This window comes from Lemur catta, chromosome 5 (assembly GCF_020740605.2).
Source record: "Lemur catta isolate mLemCat1 chromosome 5, mLemCat1.pri, whole genome shotgun sequence".
Lineage (NCBI taxonomy): Eukaryota > Metazoa > Chordata > Mammalia > Primates > Lemuridae > Lemur > Lemur catta.
In genome coordinates, this window is record NC_059132.1 from 93,133,016 (window position 1) to 93,147,029 (window position 14,014).

Below are 14,014 nucleotides of genomic sequence, written 5' to 3' on the forward strand. Positions count from 1 at the left end.
ATTTATATATGTTTCGACCTTCCCACTGTAGGATCAGCTGACCAATTATAAACAACTGACCAAGCAACTTCATATCAGTAAGGAGAACACACAAATGGTAAGTGAAAATAACGATTTAATATACTTGTTGTTTATATCAACTAGAAATTGTCACTATAGATAATGTTTATTTATGTAAATGTAACTCAAGAACAACAATAAAACACATTGCATGAAATTGAAATAGGTAAGCAGTATTCTCTTCTCTTTTATATTTTTCTTTCACATTCAGTAGTATGGCATAGTTCACAGTACCTTTTATAGATCTAACTAACATCTCTCTGAAATATATCTTAATCTGAAAATCCACTTAGGATCCTTAGTAAGACCTCCTAAGTCTAATCTAGACTGCAAGCTCCTCAAGAATAGAGCACATGCTTCATTCTTTGTATTTTGTCTAGAACAGTGCTTAATATTTGATAAGAATAGTGTAACTGTTTAATGAATAGCCCATTTCCTAAAAAATATTAAGAAACTAAGAACCATGTGTTAGTTAATTAACCACCAGTACTAACTTTGGTATTGCTAAATTTCCCTATAATTTTTTCCTAAATTAGCCCTCCCAATTGTGCTCTTTGCCTTTTTATTCTTTTACTTTTGTTTTCTTTATTTTCTTGGAATTTTGTTTTTACCTCGTTGTTGAGTAATAGGGTTATGACACACCAGGTAATTGCTCTCTTTCCTTTCCTCATTCTTACTTAGTTACTCTGCTAATTCTTGTTAATAACTAATAAAAATGTCTTTAAGAGTAGAGTTGTGTTCATCAGAAGTAGGTTACCCAATTTTATTCTACGTTAAATTTTTTTCTTTTTTCACCATGTAAAAAATTATTAAACCAATCTTTCCCTATTCTCCTTACGTTAACATTTGGAATTTTTCTAATTATGTACAGTTTTTGGTAATATACTTTTTAGAGTTTTAAAATACTAGTAAAGTGTTCCAGAACAAAATGATGACTGGTTCCATAATTAAGATATTTTTTAACTTAATATAATTCTACATGGAACTAATAATTTAACCGAACATCACAGTTATTCATTCTCTTTCAGTATGTCCCCTAGAATTGTGGGAATTATATAATCCTTTGATGTCTCATACCACAGAGCCCCTATTTTATTATGAACAACCCCAAATGATTTTGATGAAAGAAGTCATGGGAAAAGAATGTTTGAGTATTCCCAGGGAATACATTAAAAATTTCTAAGGCAGAAGAATTCATGGTTTCAGGCCAAGCTACGTATAATAAACTATGGATACAATAAAACTGATACAGTAATGGCAATATGGATAAAAGCAAAGACAAGACTATACAGATGGTAAAAATAAAGGAAAATGGTTAAGAAAAAAATTGTAAAACAATTTTTTCATAATGTATATAATGGATATCAAATAAGACTAGTAAGTGTAAAGGGAGTAAGCTAAGAGCTTATAAAGATCTTGTACAACTCAAAGAGCATTCAGAGCATAGGCAGAGGAGCAAGTTTGAGTCAAGATGAAACTTAAAAAAAAGTGCCCTTTAAAAACCAAGCAATTTCTATTAAAAAGTTTTCTGATTACATGAATAAACTCATTAAATGAATAGGTTCCTGTAGATGTACAATAAATTGATGAATAGGTAATGAGTAAATAAAATATTCTTCAATATAACTTGAGCAACATGACAGAGTAGGAAACCCTGGACCCTCTTTCTCCTTATAAATACACCAATTCAGCAATAATTCATGGACAAACTCCCTTTGTGAGAAATCGGAAACTAATTGAAAGGTTCTCACATCCCAGGAGATTGTAAAATCAGGCTCACCGAAGCTAGTAGGGAGATCAGGGACAAGCTCTTGCTAGAGACCCTGCCCATGGTGCAATGCCATAAGATCAGAAAGAGACCCTCTATCTTCCAGCTTCACGCAGAGGAGGAAAGAGATTGGTATGTACATCTAAGGCCCCAACTTTTCTGAGGGAGCTCCCCAGAAAACTGGCTCCTGTCTTGCCAGTCTTGGAGCTCTGACAGACCAGACATAGTCTAGCCACCCAGGAGAGAGTGGAGGCATTGATTTGGACTGATAGGTGCCATTGATCCTGTGCCCTTCTTAGCACAGAGTGAGTAGGTGACTGTTCAGCTCTCAGCTTCCCTTTAGGGAGGAAAAACGTTGGTCCATGCATCTGGCACACCAACTTTTCTGGAGCTCCCCAGAGAACTAGCATCTATCTCACCAGTCTTTTTTTTTTATTTCAACATATGGGGGTACAAATGTTTAGGTTATGTATATTGCCCACGCCCCACCCATCCCCCGGCCAGTGCATACCACACCCATTAGGTGTATATATAGCCATCTCCTCCACCCACCTCCCACTGCCCGACACCTGATGAATGTTACTACTGTATGTGCACTTAAGTGTTGATCAGTTAATACCAATTTGATGGTGAGTATATGTGGTGCTTGTTTTTCCAGTCTTGGGATACTTAGTAGAATGGGCTCCAGCTCTATCCAGGATAATGCAAGAGTTGCTATATCACCATTGTTTTTTGTGGCTGAGTAGAACTCCATGGTATACATATACCACATTTTATTAATCCACTCATGTATTGATGGGCACTTGAGTTGTTTCCACATCTTTGCAATTGTGAATTGTGCTGCTATAGACATTCTAGTGCAGATGTCTTTTTTTATAGAATGTCTTTTGTTCTTTTGGGTAGATGCCCAGTAATGGGATTGCTGGATCAAATGGTAGTTCTACTTGTATCTCTTTGAGATATCTCCATATTGCTTTCCATTGAGGTTTGTCTCACCAGTCTTGAAGCTCTGATGGGTCCACCAGTCTAGCCACTTAAGGTAGAACAGAGATAGCAGCTTGGGCTGATAGGTGCCAGAGAACCCTACCACCCAGCTCATCACAGAGCAAACAGAACACATCTGCCAGTCTCTCTCTGGGGAGGGAAAAAGTTGGTGGTGGCTTCCAGAATCACTGGCTGATTCGTGGAGTTCTCTTGTATAAGGCCAGTCTGTGAAGACTGGGAGAGGTGCCTGCTTTCTCTAATGCACAGACACCAACACAGAGAGTCAAGGAAAAATGAAGAAACAGCCAAAGATGTTCCAAACCAAGGAACAAGATCTCCAGAAGCCAGCCCTAATGAAAAAGAGTTATGATTTACCTGCTAGATAATTAAAAATAACTCTCATGAAGATACTCACCAAGGAAAAAAGAACAATGCATGAATAAAGTGAGAATTTCAGCAAAAGGAAAATATTAAAAAGTACCAAACAAATCACAGAGCTGAAGGGCACAATAACTGAACCGAAAAATTTACTACAGGGCTTCATCGGCAGACTAGATTGAGAAGAAAGGATTGGAAAAATGAAAGACGGGTCAGTGGAAATAATTCAGAAGAGCAAAAAGAAAAGAAGAATGAAAATCAGTGAAGAAAGTTTAAGAAAATTACAGGACACAATTAACCTGACTAGATACACATTATGGAAGTTCAAAAAGGAGAAAAGAGAGAGAGAAAGGACCAGAAAACTTTTCAAAGAAATAATGACTGTAAATATCCTAAATCAAGGGCAGGAAATAAACACCCATAGCTAAGAAACCTAGAGGACACCAAATAAGATGAACCCAAAGAAATCCACACTGAGACATTATAACCAAATTGTCAAACATCAGAGTATTTTAAAAGCACCAAGAGAAAAGCAACTAGTCACATAAAAGGGAACCCACATAAGACTATTAGCAGATTTTTCAGCAGAAACCTTGCAGACCAGAAAAGAGTGGGATGATTTATTCAAAGTGCTGAAAGAAATAAACTACCAATCAATAATTCTATACCCAGCATAACTCTCCTTCAAAAATGAAGGATAGATAAACAAAAGCTGTTGGAGTTCATCACTACTAGACCCACCTTGTAAGAAATGTCAAAGAGAGTTCTTCAAGTTGAAATGAAAGAACACTAAACATCAACATGATCACATAAAAAAATATAAAACTTGTTAGTAAAGGTAAATATATAGACAAATACAGAATACTGTAGTATGATAATGGCAGTGAGCAAATCATTTTTAATTCTCATATAAAAGATAAAAGTATTAAAAGTAATATATAAAATATGTTAAAACATATACAATATGGATAGAGGTAAATTGCGACAACAGTAAGTAGTGTGGGGAGAAGTTAAAGTGCAGAGTTTATATACTTAAATTACTTAAGCTGTTATCACCCTAAAATACAATGTTATAACTATGAGATATTTTATGTATGTCCCAAGGTAACCACAAAAAAAAAAAAACCTATAAAAGTTACATATAAGCAAAAGAGAGACCGGGTATGGTGGCTAATACCTGTAATCCTAGCACTCTGGCAGGCTGAGGTGGGAAGATTGCATGAGTTCAGGAGTTTGAGACCAGCCTGAGCAGGAGCGAAACCCTGTCTCTACCAAAAGTAGAAAAATCAGCTGGACATTGTTGCACATGCCTATAGTCCCAGCTACTATGGAGGCTAAGGCAGGAGGACTGCTTCAGCCCAGGAGTTTGAGGTTGCAGTGAGCTATGATGATGTATTCTACTAGGGCAACAGAGCAAGATTCTATCTCAGAGAAAAGAAAAAGAGAAAGAAATCAAAGCATATGAGTACAAAATAACAACAAAACACAAAGGAAGACAGCAAGAGAGGAAAATACAGACAAAATACAGACTAACAGAAAACAATTAGCAAAATGGCAATATTAAATTCTTGCTATCAACAGTTACTTTAAATGTAAGTGGATTAAACTTTCCAAAGAATATAGAGTGGCTGAATGGATAAAAACCAAGACCCAACTGTATGTGTTTTCTGCAAGAAATTCACTTTGGATTTAAGGATACACATAGGCTGAAACTGAAGGGATAGAAAAAGATATACCATGCAAATGGTAACCAAAAGAGAGCAAGGTTAGCTATACTTATAGCAGAACAAGCAGACTTCAAGTCAAAACCTGTCACAAGAGACAAAGAAGGACATTTTATAATGATGAAAAGGGTCAATCCACCAGGAAGATATAGCAATTATAAATATATGTACACCCAACATCAGAGCAATTAAATATATAAAGCAAACATTGACAGAACTGAAGAGAAACATAGATAACAGTAAGCTAATAGTAGGAGAATTCAATACCATACTTTCAATAATGGACAGAATATCCAGACAAAAAATTGATAAGGAAACGCTATCCACCAAATGAACCTAACAGACATATACAGAACATTCCACCCAACAGCAACAGAATACACATTCTTCCCCCAACACAGATCTTCTGTATGATAGATCACGTTAGGCCAGATAACAAATCTTAACAAATTTAAGAAGATTGAAATTATACCAAGTATCTTTTCTGACCACAATGGAAACAAAAACACTACATACCAAAACTTATAGATATACAAAAGCAGTACTGAGAGGGTAAGTTTACATCTCAAGGAACTAGAGAAATAAGAACAAACTAAGCCCAAAGTTAGCAGAAGGAAGGAAATAGAATCAAAGTTTAGAATGGTGGCTGCCAGGACCTTGAGGGAGAGGAAGTGGGAAGTTACTAATCAGCAGGCATAAAGTTTTAGTCAAACAAAATGAATAACCTTTAGAGATCTGTGCAACACTGTACCTATAGTCGACAATAATGTACACTTAAAAGTTTGTTAAGAGGGTATATCTCATGTTAAGTATTCTTGTAACAAATTAAATTAATAAAAATAAAATATCTTTCTTTACCAATGTAAATTAGTAATATGCAGCAGGTAAAATGCCCTTACCTGAATGGCACACTAAATGGTACATGTTTGTATTTATTTATTATGCCTATAGATACATTGTGATTTCATATTTCCTAGAGATTTGTGTTACTGAGTCATATTTGTTTGAAATTTGCTCCTCTCCATAAAATTACTCAAAAATGTTTATTAATTGCATACTAAGTTTCTTGTACTAATATGAGGGGACTTCAAAAATTCATGGAAAATGTTTATTATGAAAAAACTATGCATGGATTACAAAATTATTAATTTTGCACCAAAATAAATTCATACTAACTTGTTATAACATGTCTGAACAGGATCTAGTTTGAGGCACTAAGAAGGGTAAGACATCACTTTGCAAAGATCTCCTATCAGAGCAGCATAAATTCTGCTAAATTTGAAGCAAGAACAAACATCAAATTTGTGGTCAAGTTGGGGTGGAAGATGGTGAAGTCATTGATGGTTTACGAAAAGTTTATGAGGGATGCCCCAAAGAAATCAGCAGTTTACAAGTGAATAACTGGTTTTAAGAAGAGACAAGACCGTATCGAAGATGAAGCCCACAGTGGCAGCCCATCAATCTGTGAGGAAAAAATTAATCTTGTTCATGCCCTAATTGAAGAGGACTGACAATAACAGCACAAAATATAGCCAACCCCATAGATGTCTCAATTAGTTCAGCTTACTCAATTCTAACTGAAAAATTAAAATTGAGCAAACTTTCCACTCAATGGATACCAAAACCATTGTGCCCAAGTTAAATGTAGACGAGAGCAGAGCTTTCAATGGCAATTTTAAGCAAGTAGGATCACGATCCTGAAGCATTTCTTCAAAGAATTGTAACAGGAGATGAAACATGGCTTTACCAGTACAATCCTGAAGACAGAACATAATTAAAGCAATTGCTACCAAGAGGTGGAAGTAGTCCAGTCAAAGCAAAGCAGAGTGGTCAAGAGCAAAGATCATGACAACCTTTGGGATGCTCCAGGCATTTTGCCTATTTACTTTCTAGAGGACCAAATAATGATAGCATCTGCTTATTATGAGAGTGTTTTGAGAAAGTTAGCCAAAGCTTTAGCAGAAAAGTGCATGGGAAAGCTTCACCAGAGAGTTCTTTTTGATCACAACATTGCTCCTGCTCATTTCTGTCATCCATCAAGGGCAATTTTGTGAATGTTTCAATGGGAAATCATTAGGCAACCACCTTATAGTCCTGATTTGGCTCCTTCTGACTTCTTTTTTTTTCATAATCCTAATATATAAAGGATACCCAATTTTCTTCAGTTCATAATGTAAAAAAGACTGTATTGACAGGATTAAATTTCCAAGACCTTCAATTCCTTAGGGATGGACTGAATGGCTGGTATCATCACTTACAAAAGTGTCTTCACCTTGATGGAGCTTATGTTGAGAAATAAAGTCTATATTTTCTATTTTTATCTTTTAATTCCGTTTTCCCACATGCTTGTTGAAGTCCCCTCATATAGGTTCTCTAAGTTACAAACATGTATCATTCATAAAAACACTGTTTACTTGGTAAAACAGGACTGATATATGAATTAATCAGTGAATAATATGCTAAAATAGATGATGATTGAAAGGGATGCTTCCCTGTACCTTTATGAATCTCTAAATTCTAGAATATTAACATAGTACATAATGTTCTTTGTGATCATAAATATATAACAACAAAGTCATATTCAGATGCAGTTGTGGAGCTCCTATTAGATTTGCTAGCAAGTTAAGCATGTTGGTTCCCAAGATTAGGTTCTTAAAACACACAATTCCAGTTTATACTGCTGCTGATTACTCTGTTAGTTATCTTTGAGGTGTTCCCAAATGTTCAAAAACACAAATGTTAGTTATGCTAGTGCCAAGAAAACATATATAATAAAAGTCTAATGATACCTGTAATGTGTTAAATAATGTGCCAGGAACTGGGAGTTCTAGGAAAAGCTGATCCTCAAAAAAGGCTCATATTGTAGCTAGGAATAGACTTTAAATATAATATTTGAATATGATACATTATGTTCTGTAAAGGTATATATGAAGTTTTATCAAAATTCAGAAGGAGCAACAGATAATTCTGCCTGAGAGTGAGTGAACCACACAGGGTGTTGAGGGATGAATGCAGGTAGAATGATGACATTCCAGACATAGGGAAATACAATAGTCTTTGAAAAATATGAAGTCAGTGAAATTGGGTAGAGTGTGAGAGAAGCACAGTGAAAGCTGCGTCGGGGACTTTAGCTGGAGAGATGTAAGCATGATCTACTGGGACAAGACTAAATCAAGACTATCAGGAGGTAACTGTAGTATATAAAGCAAAGGGGTAAGGAAGGAATTTGTACCATTGCGGTAAAACCAGAACTTGTGGAAGAAAAACAATTCCCTTAGAAAAAGTTTTTCTAGGCTGGCTCAATGATAGTGGGTTATCAGAACTTATTAACATTAGTGTCACTAAAAGTTGGTTTATAACCCCCCACTGCTAAATTTGGTTGGCTAAAAAAAGTCTTTCTACATTTAAAAGATTACTGTATATCTTACTTTGAATTCTTCCACAAGGTAACCCTGAGGAAAGAGTTACCAAACAAATTATTTATTTAGGAAGTAATACCAGGGAGGGAGCACCAGTAGGACAGTGGGGAAGTGAGACCAAGAAAGAACGAGAAGACAGCCAATAATGGGTTTTTAAAAATCACATTAACACTGTAACTGAAACTTAATCCCACTAATGAATTCTGGAAGACAGTTTAGAATAGGCCTAAGTTATTCCACCCATGGGGCAAGGGAGTTTGGGTTATTTGTATACCAATTCCCCTCAGTCACATTGGGCTGCTCCAGAGCAAGGTGGGACATTAATTCTATAACACTTGTAGCTTTTTGCATGGAGGGATGAATAAAGGAGGTTCAGATAGCAAGAGAAAGCCATAAGACACAGAAATACAGGTATAGGTAGTTTGAAGTGAAGCAGGTATTCACTGAAGTATTAAAGGCAAGGCAAGAGGGCTAGGGTTACATTTTATCCTCAAAAAATTCTAATCATTATCATGAATCTCACTTCAGTTTTTTTCTCTACTTGTATACCATATGATTAATCTTTAAGATATGGTTCTTAAATGTTCTAATACTGATTATTTCTGTTCTTTTTTTTTTGTGGCAGGCTAACCAACACATTCTGAAAATAATAACTGAACAAAGTGTGCAAATCGAGCAACTGCGAAAACAACTTAGGTATTTCCAAAAATGAATTTGTTGCTTTATGAATCCTTTTTTTCAGGGGAGCTGAAATGATGACATAATTTTTCCCATGACTTTTTTTCCCCTCCCTTTTAATTAAGCTTTTGTCAATAGCTTTTTTTATGTATGATCTTTCAGGACAGGAAGAGACTGAAATCAAAATTATCAGTCAGGAGGTAACTATGATATACAGTCCGCCCTCTGTATCCATAAGTTCTGTATTCATAGGTTCCATATTCATAGATTCAACCAACCATGGATTGAAAATATTAAAATATATATAAAATAAAAATAAAATTTAAAAGAATATAGTATAACAACCATTTACATAGCATTTACAATGTATTGTGTATTATAAATAATCTAGAGATGATTTAAAATATACAGGAGGATGTGCATATGTTATATACAAATACTACACCATTTTATGTAAGTAACTTGAACATTTGTGTATTTTGGCATCTACAAGAGGTACTAGAACAGATCCCCTTCAGATACCTAGGGATGAGTGTATATGTTAAGGTTTGTACCGTAATGGTAAAACCAGTGGTTATGGAAGAAAGCTAGTTCCCTTGGGAAAAAATGTTCTGCATATAGAAGACTACTTCATATCTTCCTTTGGATTCCTGCATGGGTAGACACTGAGAAAAGGATTCCAAAACCTATCTTTTCTTTAGAAGGTAATACCAAGGAGCACCAGAAGGGAGTGGGGAAGTGAGACAAGTGAAGGGTAAGAGAAGGCAGCAATAAAGGATTTGTTTTAAATCTGGCAACTTAATACTGTTCATATATATATTGTGGTCCATTGGCTTAATAATCATTGCATTAATAGATTTAACAGGGAAATCAAGGGACAAAATTTTTTTTTTCATTTTTATTCTTCTTAGTCATAGTTCTTAAAATTCATAAGAATTTTAGTCAGAAAAGGTTTTGTTCTATGATACAGTCATTTAAAATATTGTTAAATTGTAATATATTATTGTTTGTTAAATGAACTTAGCTATTTAATTATTCCCACATCATATATTTTTTCCCACATAATAATGTATTGTTTTCAGAAAAAAAGGTTTTATTTTTCAAGATTTTATGCACCATCTTTTATACTTTGATTTTATTACCTTCACCCACTTTTTAATTTAAATAAGTTTACTTTTTTTCTAGACATTTCTACTGGTGGACTCTTAGTTAGTCCTCCTCATTTCTTTAAATGTTGTTGATTTTACAGCTTAAAATGCAATGATTTATGTAATTGCAAGATCTTCCTCTTTTTTCCAAATTGAAAATAGTTTTTTAAATTATAAAAGTAATGTAAGCCCATTATAAGAATCTCTAGATCATATGAAATTATGGCAAATTGCAATGGAATTCTGATGCTAACTACCCAGAGTTAGTCCACATTACATAGGTTAAAGGCACAGTCCACAGCAAGACTGCCTTCATTCAGACACTAGCCACAAGTTTGAAGCCCCAGGCCATCCTCCCTTCTTTTATTATAAAAGATACAAATCAGGACCAGCCAAGAGAAGAGCTCTAGAGGGTGTGGTCTAGGAAAGTCCCAAACTGAGAGCTTTCATGTCTTCTGCATGTCAACCTCCTAGGACATCAGTGTCTTCACAAACCAGAAAGCGAGCCTCAGTGTCCAGAGTTTTCATTGGGGTTTATTACATGTATATGATTGATTAAATCACTAGGCACATTACTGAACTCAATCTCCAGCCTCCCTCTCCTCCCTGGAGATCAGAAGGTTGGGCCTATATCATATGGCTTAAAGCCCCAACACTCTAATCACATGGTTGGTTTTTCCAGCATGGCCAGCCCCCATCCTGAAGCTATTTAGGAGCCTACCCTGAGTCATTCTGTCAACATAAACTTGGGTGTGGTCCCAGAGTTTGTTACCACGAATAATAAAAATAATTTTGTCACTTAGGAGATACCAAGGGTTTAGAAGCTCTAGCCTTGCAACCCAGGACAAAGACCAGAGAGATTATTATACAACACAAATCATGGGCCAGGTGCAGTGACTCACCAGTTGAGCCCAGGAGTCACCAGCCTGGATAACATAGACTCCATCTCTGCAAAAAAAAATAGAAAAATTAGCCAGGCATGGTGGCACACACCTTTAGTCCTAGCTACTTAGGATGCTGAGGCAGGAGGATTGTTTGAGTCCAGGAGTCTGAGGCTGCATTGAGCTATGATCATGCTACTACACTCTAGCCTGAGTGACAGAGTGAGACCCTGTCTCTAAAAATAAATAAATAAATAAAAATTATGGTACAACATAAGCAAAAAATGAAAATCTCATGAATCCATTATTTAGAGATAACTATTGTTAATTTTTAAATGTATAACTTAGGTTTATATGTATATTTAAGTATTTTGGTTAAAATGGGATAATATAAACACTGTTTAATAACCTAAATTTTTCACTTACTGATATATGAACATCACATCAATATTATCATTAGTAATGTTGCATTGTATACTGTTATATGGATGTGCTATATTTATTACTGGAACTCTTATTTACTGCCCACTGTTATGCGTATTTCATCTGTAGTAGAATAACTTTTGTAGCCTGCCTAATCATTAAACAATAGAGTTAAAACAGTATTAGAACAGTAAGTATATAATAAACAGCCCCAAGTGAGTCTTGGTTATTATTTTTATTATTGTTACATAATATTTTAGTTAGCACCATTCAGAAAATTTGAGTGAAAACTTATCTGATGTAGGACATTTAAAAAAAGGCTATCTTGGTTGAACATTTTGTTATAATTTTATTAAAACTTTTAAAGTTGTTTTGTGGTAAAAACACTAGATATTGAAGGAAAAACTGGCAGAAATACAAGACACGGTAGACAAATCCACAATCATAGTAAAGATTTCAACTCTTTTAGTGGCTGATAGATCAAATAAAAAAAAATGAGTAGGGAAATAGAAGATGTGAATTATGTGATTAACAACTTTACCTAATAGGCATCCCTAGAACATTGAATCCATTCATTCATTCAATAACTATTTAGCAAGCATTTATTGTGTATCAGGCTCTGATCTTGATACAGGGGATACATCAGTTGAAGACCTCAGTCCTTTTGGAACTTACATTCTAGCAGGAGTAAGTAGACAATAAATAAACATAGTATCTGAGTAAAATTTATAGTCTGTTAGGAAGCAGTAAGTGCTAAAAAATGAAAAAAGTGTGTCAGGACAAGCAAAGTCTGGAATGCTGGTGGTGATTATGGGACTGCAGTTTTACATAGAGTATTCGGAGTTGTCCTTACTGAGAGATTGAGATTTAAGCAAAGCCATGAAGGATGTAAACAAATTAGGTGTGCAGTATAGGGACAGAGTGTTCCAAGTAAAGAACTAGTCACTTCACAGGTGGATATGTAATTGAGGAACAGCAAGGAAGCTAGATGTTTCTGTTATCTATTGCTGAGTAACAAACTATTCCAAAACGTTGTGGCTCAAAGCAATAATTTATTTAGATTATGATGGTGAGGGCCAACAGAGCAGGTTTTCTTGTCTGGGCTTGCTAGGCTGATATCAACTGGACTTCCCTGTGTGTCTCCAGCCAGCTGGTAGGTCTACTGGCAGGATGGTCTAGTAGTCTGAAGTCATGGTCATCCTGTCTGGCAGTTGGTAGGCTCTTCACCAGGGTACCAAGACTAGTTCTTCTTCACTTGACTGTGATCAGTGTTCCCAATATGCAAATACTGCTCAAAGGCGCTCTTGAATCTTGTTTGTTAATACCCCTTGGCAAAGCAGATCACCTGGTCAACCCAAATTCAAAGGACAGGAAAATAGGTACCCCTCTTGATAGGAAGATTTTCAATGTTATTTTTGCAAAGGTGTGATTGTAGGAAGAGAAAAATTTTTACAATCTTTTGTACTAGTATACCTGGAACAGAGTAAGCAAGGAAGAAAATAATAGGAGATGAGATCAGAAAGGTTATGTACCTTCTGTTACAAAAAACAATGTAAGTGAAATGAAAAGGCAGTCCATAGTCTGTGAGAAGACATTTACAATTCATATACCATAACTGACAACAGATTAGTGTTGAGGATACATTAACTGTCAATAAGAATAAATAGAAAATTGGGCAAAGGATGTGAATAAACATTTCAAAAGTCACAGCAATCAGAAAAATGCAGGTTAAAACAATGTGATACTACTTCACACTCAACAACCAAGGTAAAAATATAATGTGGAATGTAATAACAAGGTACAAAAGATTACAGTGTGATATACTTATATACATTTCAAATGTCTTAAACAATAATATATATTGATTATGGGTATAAATACATGTCCATATATATATGTATCCATAATTGATACATGTAGTAAAAGAATAGCATGTATATATTTGTGTGTATATGTGTATGTATTACAAAAGAATAAAATAACATTTCCAGAAATGATATACCCTACCTTCAAGTTAGTGATTGTCTCTGCAGAGTGAAGCTATTTGTAGAAGTAGGAAATTGAAGGCAACCACTAAGCAAATGGATAGGTAAAATATGGTAATTACATCTTGTGGAATACTGTGTGTCATTTAGAAACATATATTTACATGTAAAGATGTAGCTATGGCAACATAGATAGATCTAAAAAGCAATGTTTATATTTAAAAAGTAAAAAATATGGATCTATAGCATCAAAACACATACATGCAATAACAATAATATTTTACCAGTAAATGTATTTACCAAGGATATATCACATTTTAATGTGAACTTATGAAATGGAGGGGAACAAGAGAGGGAATGGGAATGAACAGGAAAAAAAAATAAACAAATGAGTGCAGTCTTTTGCAGCTCATAATTGTAATGATTCATGGAATGAATAATGTGATTAACTCAACACTGCACTCAAGGTTAAGAAAAGAGTGGAAGGGGGAAAAAAGGATTTATGATTTATGGCATATATAGGACCACTCAGAATGCAGAGATCCTGGAAGGAAGACGAGTAAGGA

General features: G+C 35.0%; 1 protein-coding gene across 5 annotated transcripts in view; it reads left to right on the plus strand.

Annotated features, from left to right (window-relative positions):
* The window catches only part of SCLT1 (sodium channel and clathrin linker 1), a 134,266-nt gene that overhangs the window by 34,428 nt on the left and 85,824 nt on the right, over nucleotides 1-14,014 (plus strand). For all 5 annotated transcript variants that reach the window (XR_006735396.1, XR_006735397.1, XM_045552286.1 and 2 more), the window contains exons 8-9: nucleotides 32-97; nucleotides 8,959-9,029. Coding sequence is in view for 3 of the 5 variants with exons in the window: in XM_045552286.1 (XP_045408242.1) it covers nucleotides 32-97; nucleotides 8,959-9,029 (137 nt within the window). In the remaining 2 variants the exon portion in view is untranslated. The remainder of the gene's footprint in view (nucleotides 1-31; nucleotides 98-8,958; nucleotides 9,030-14,014) is intronic.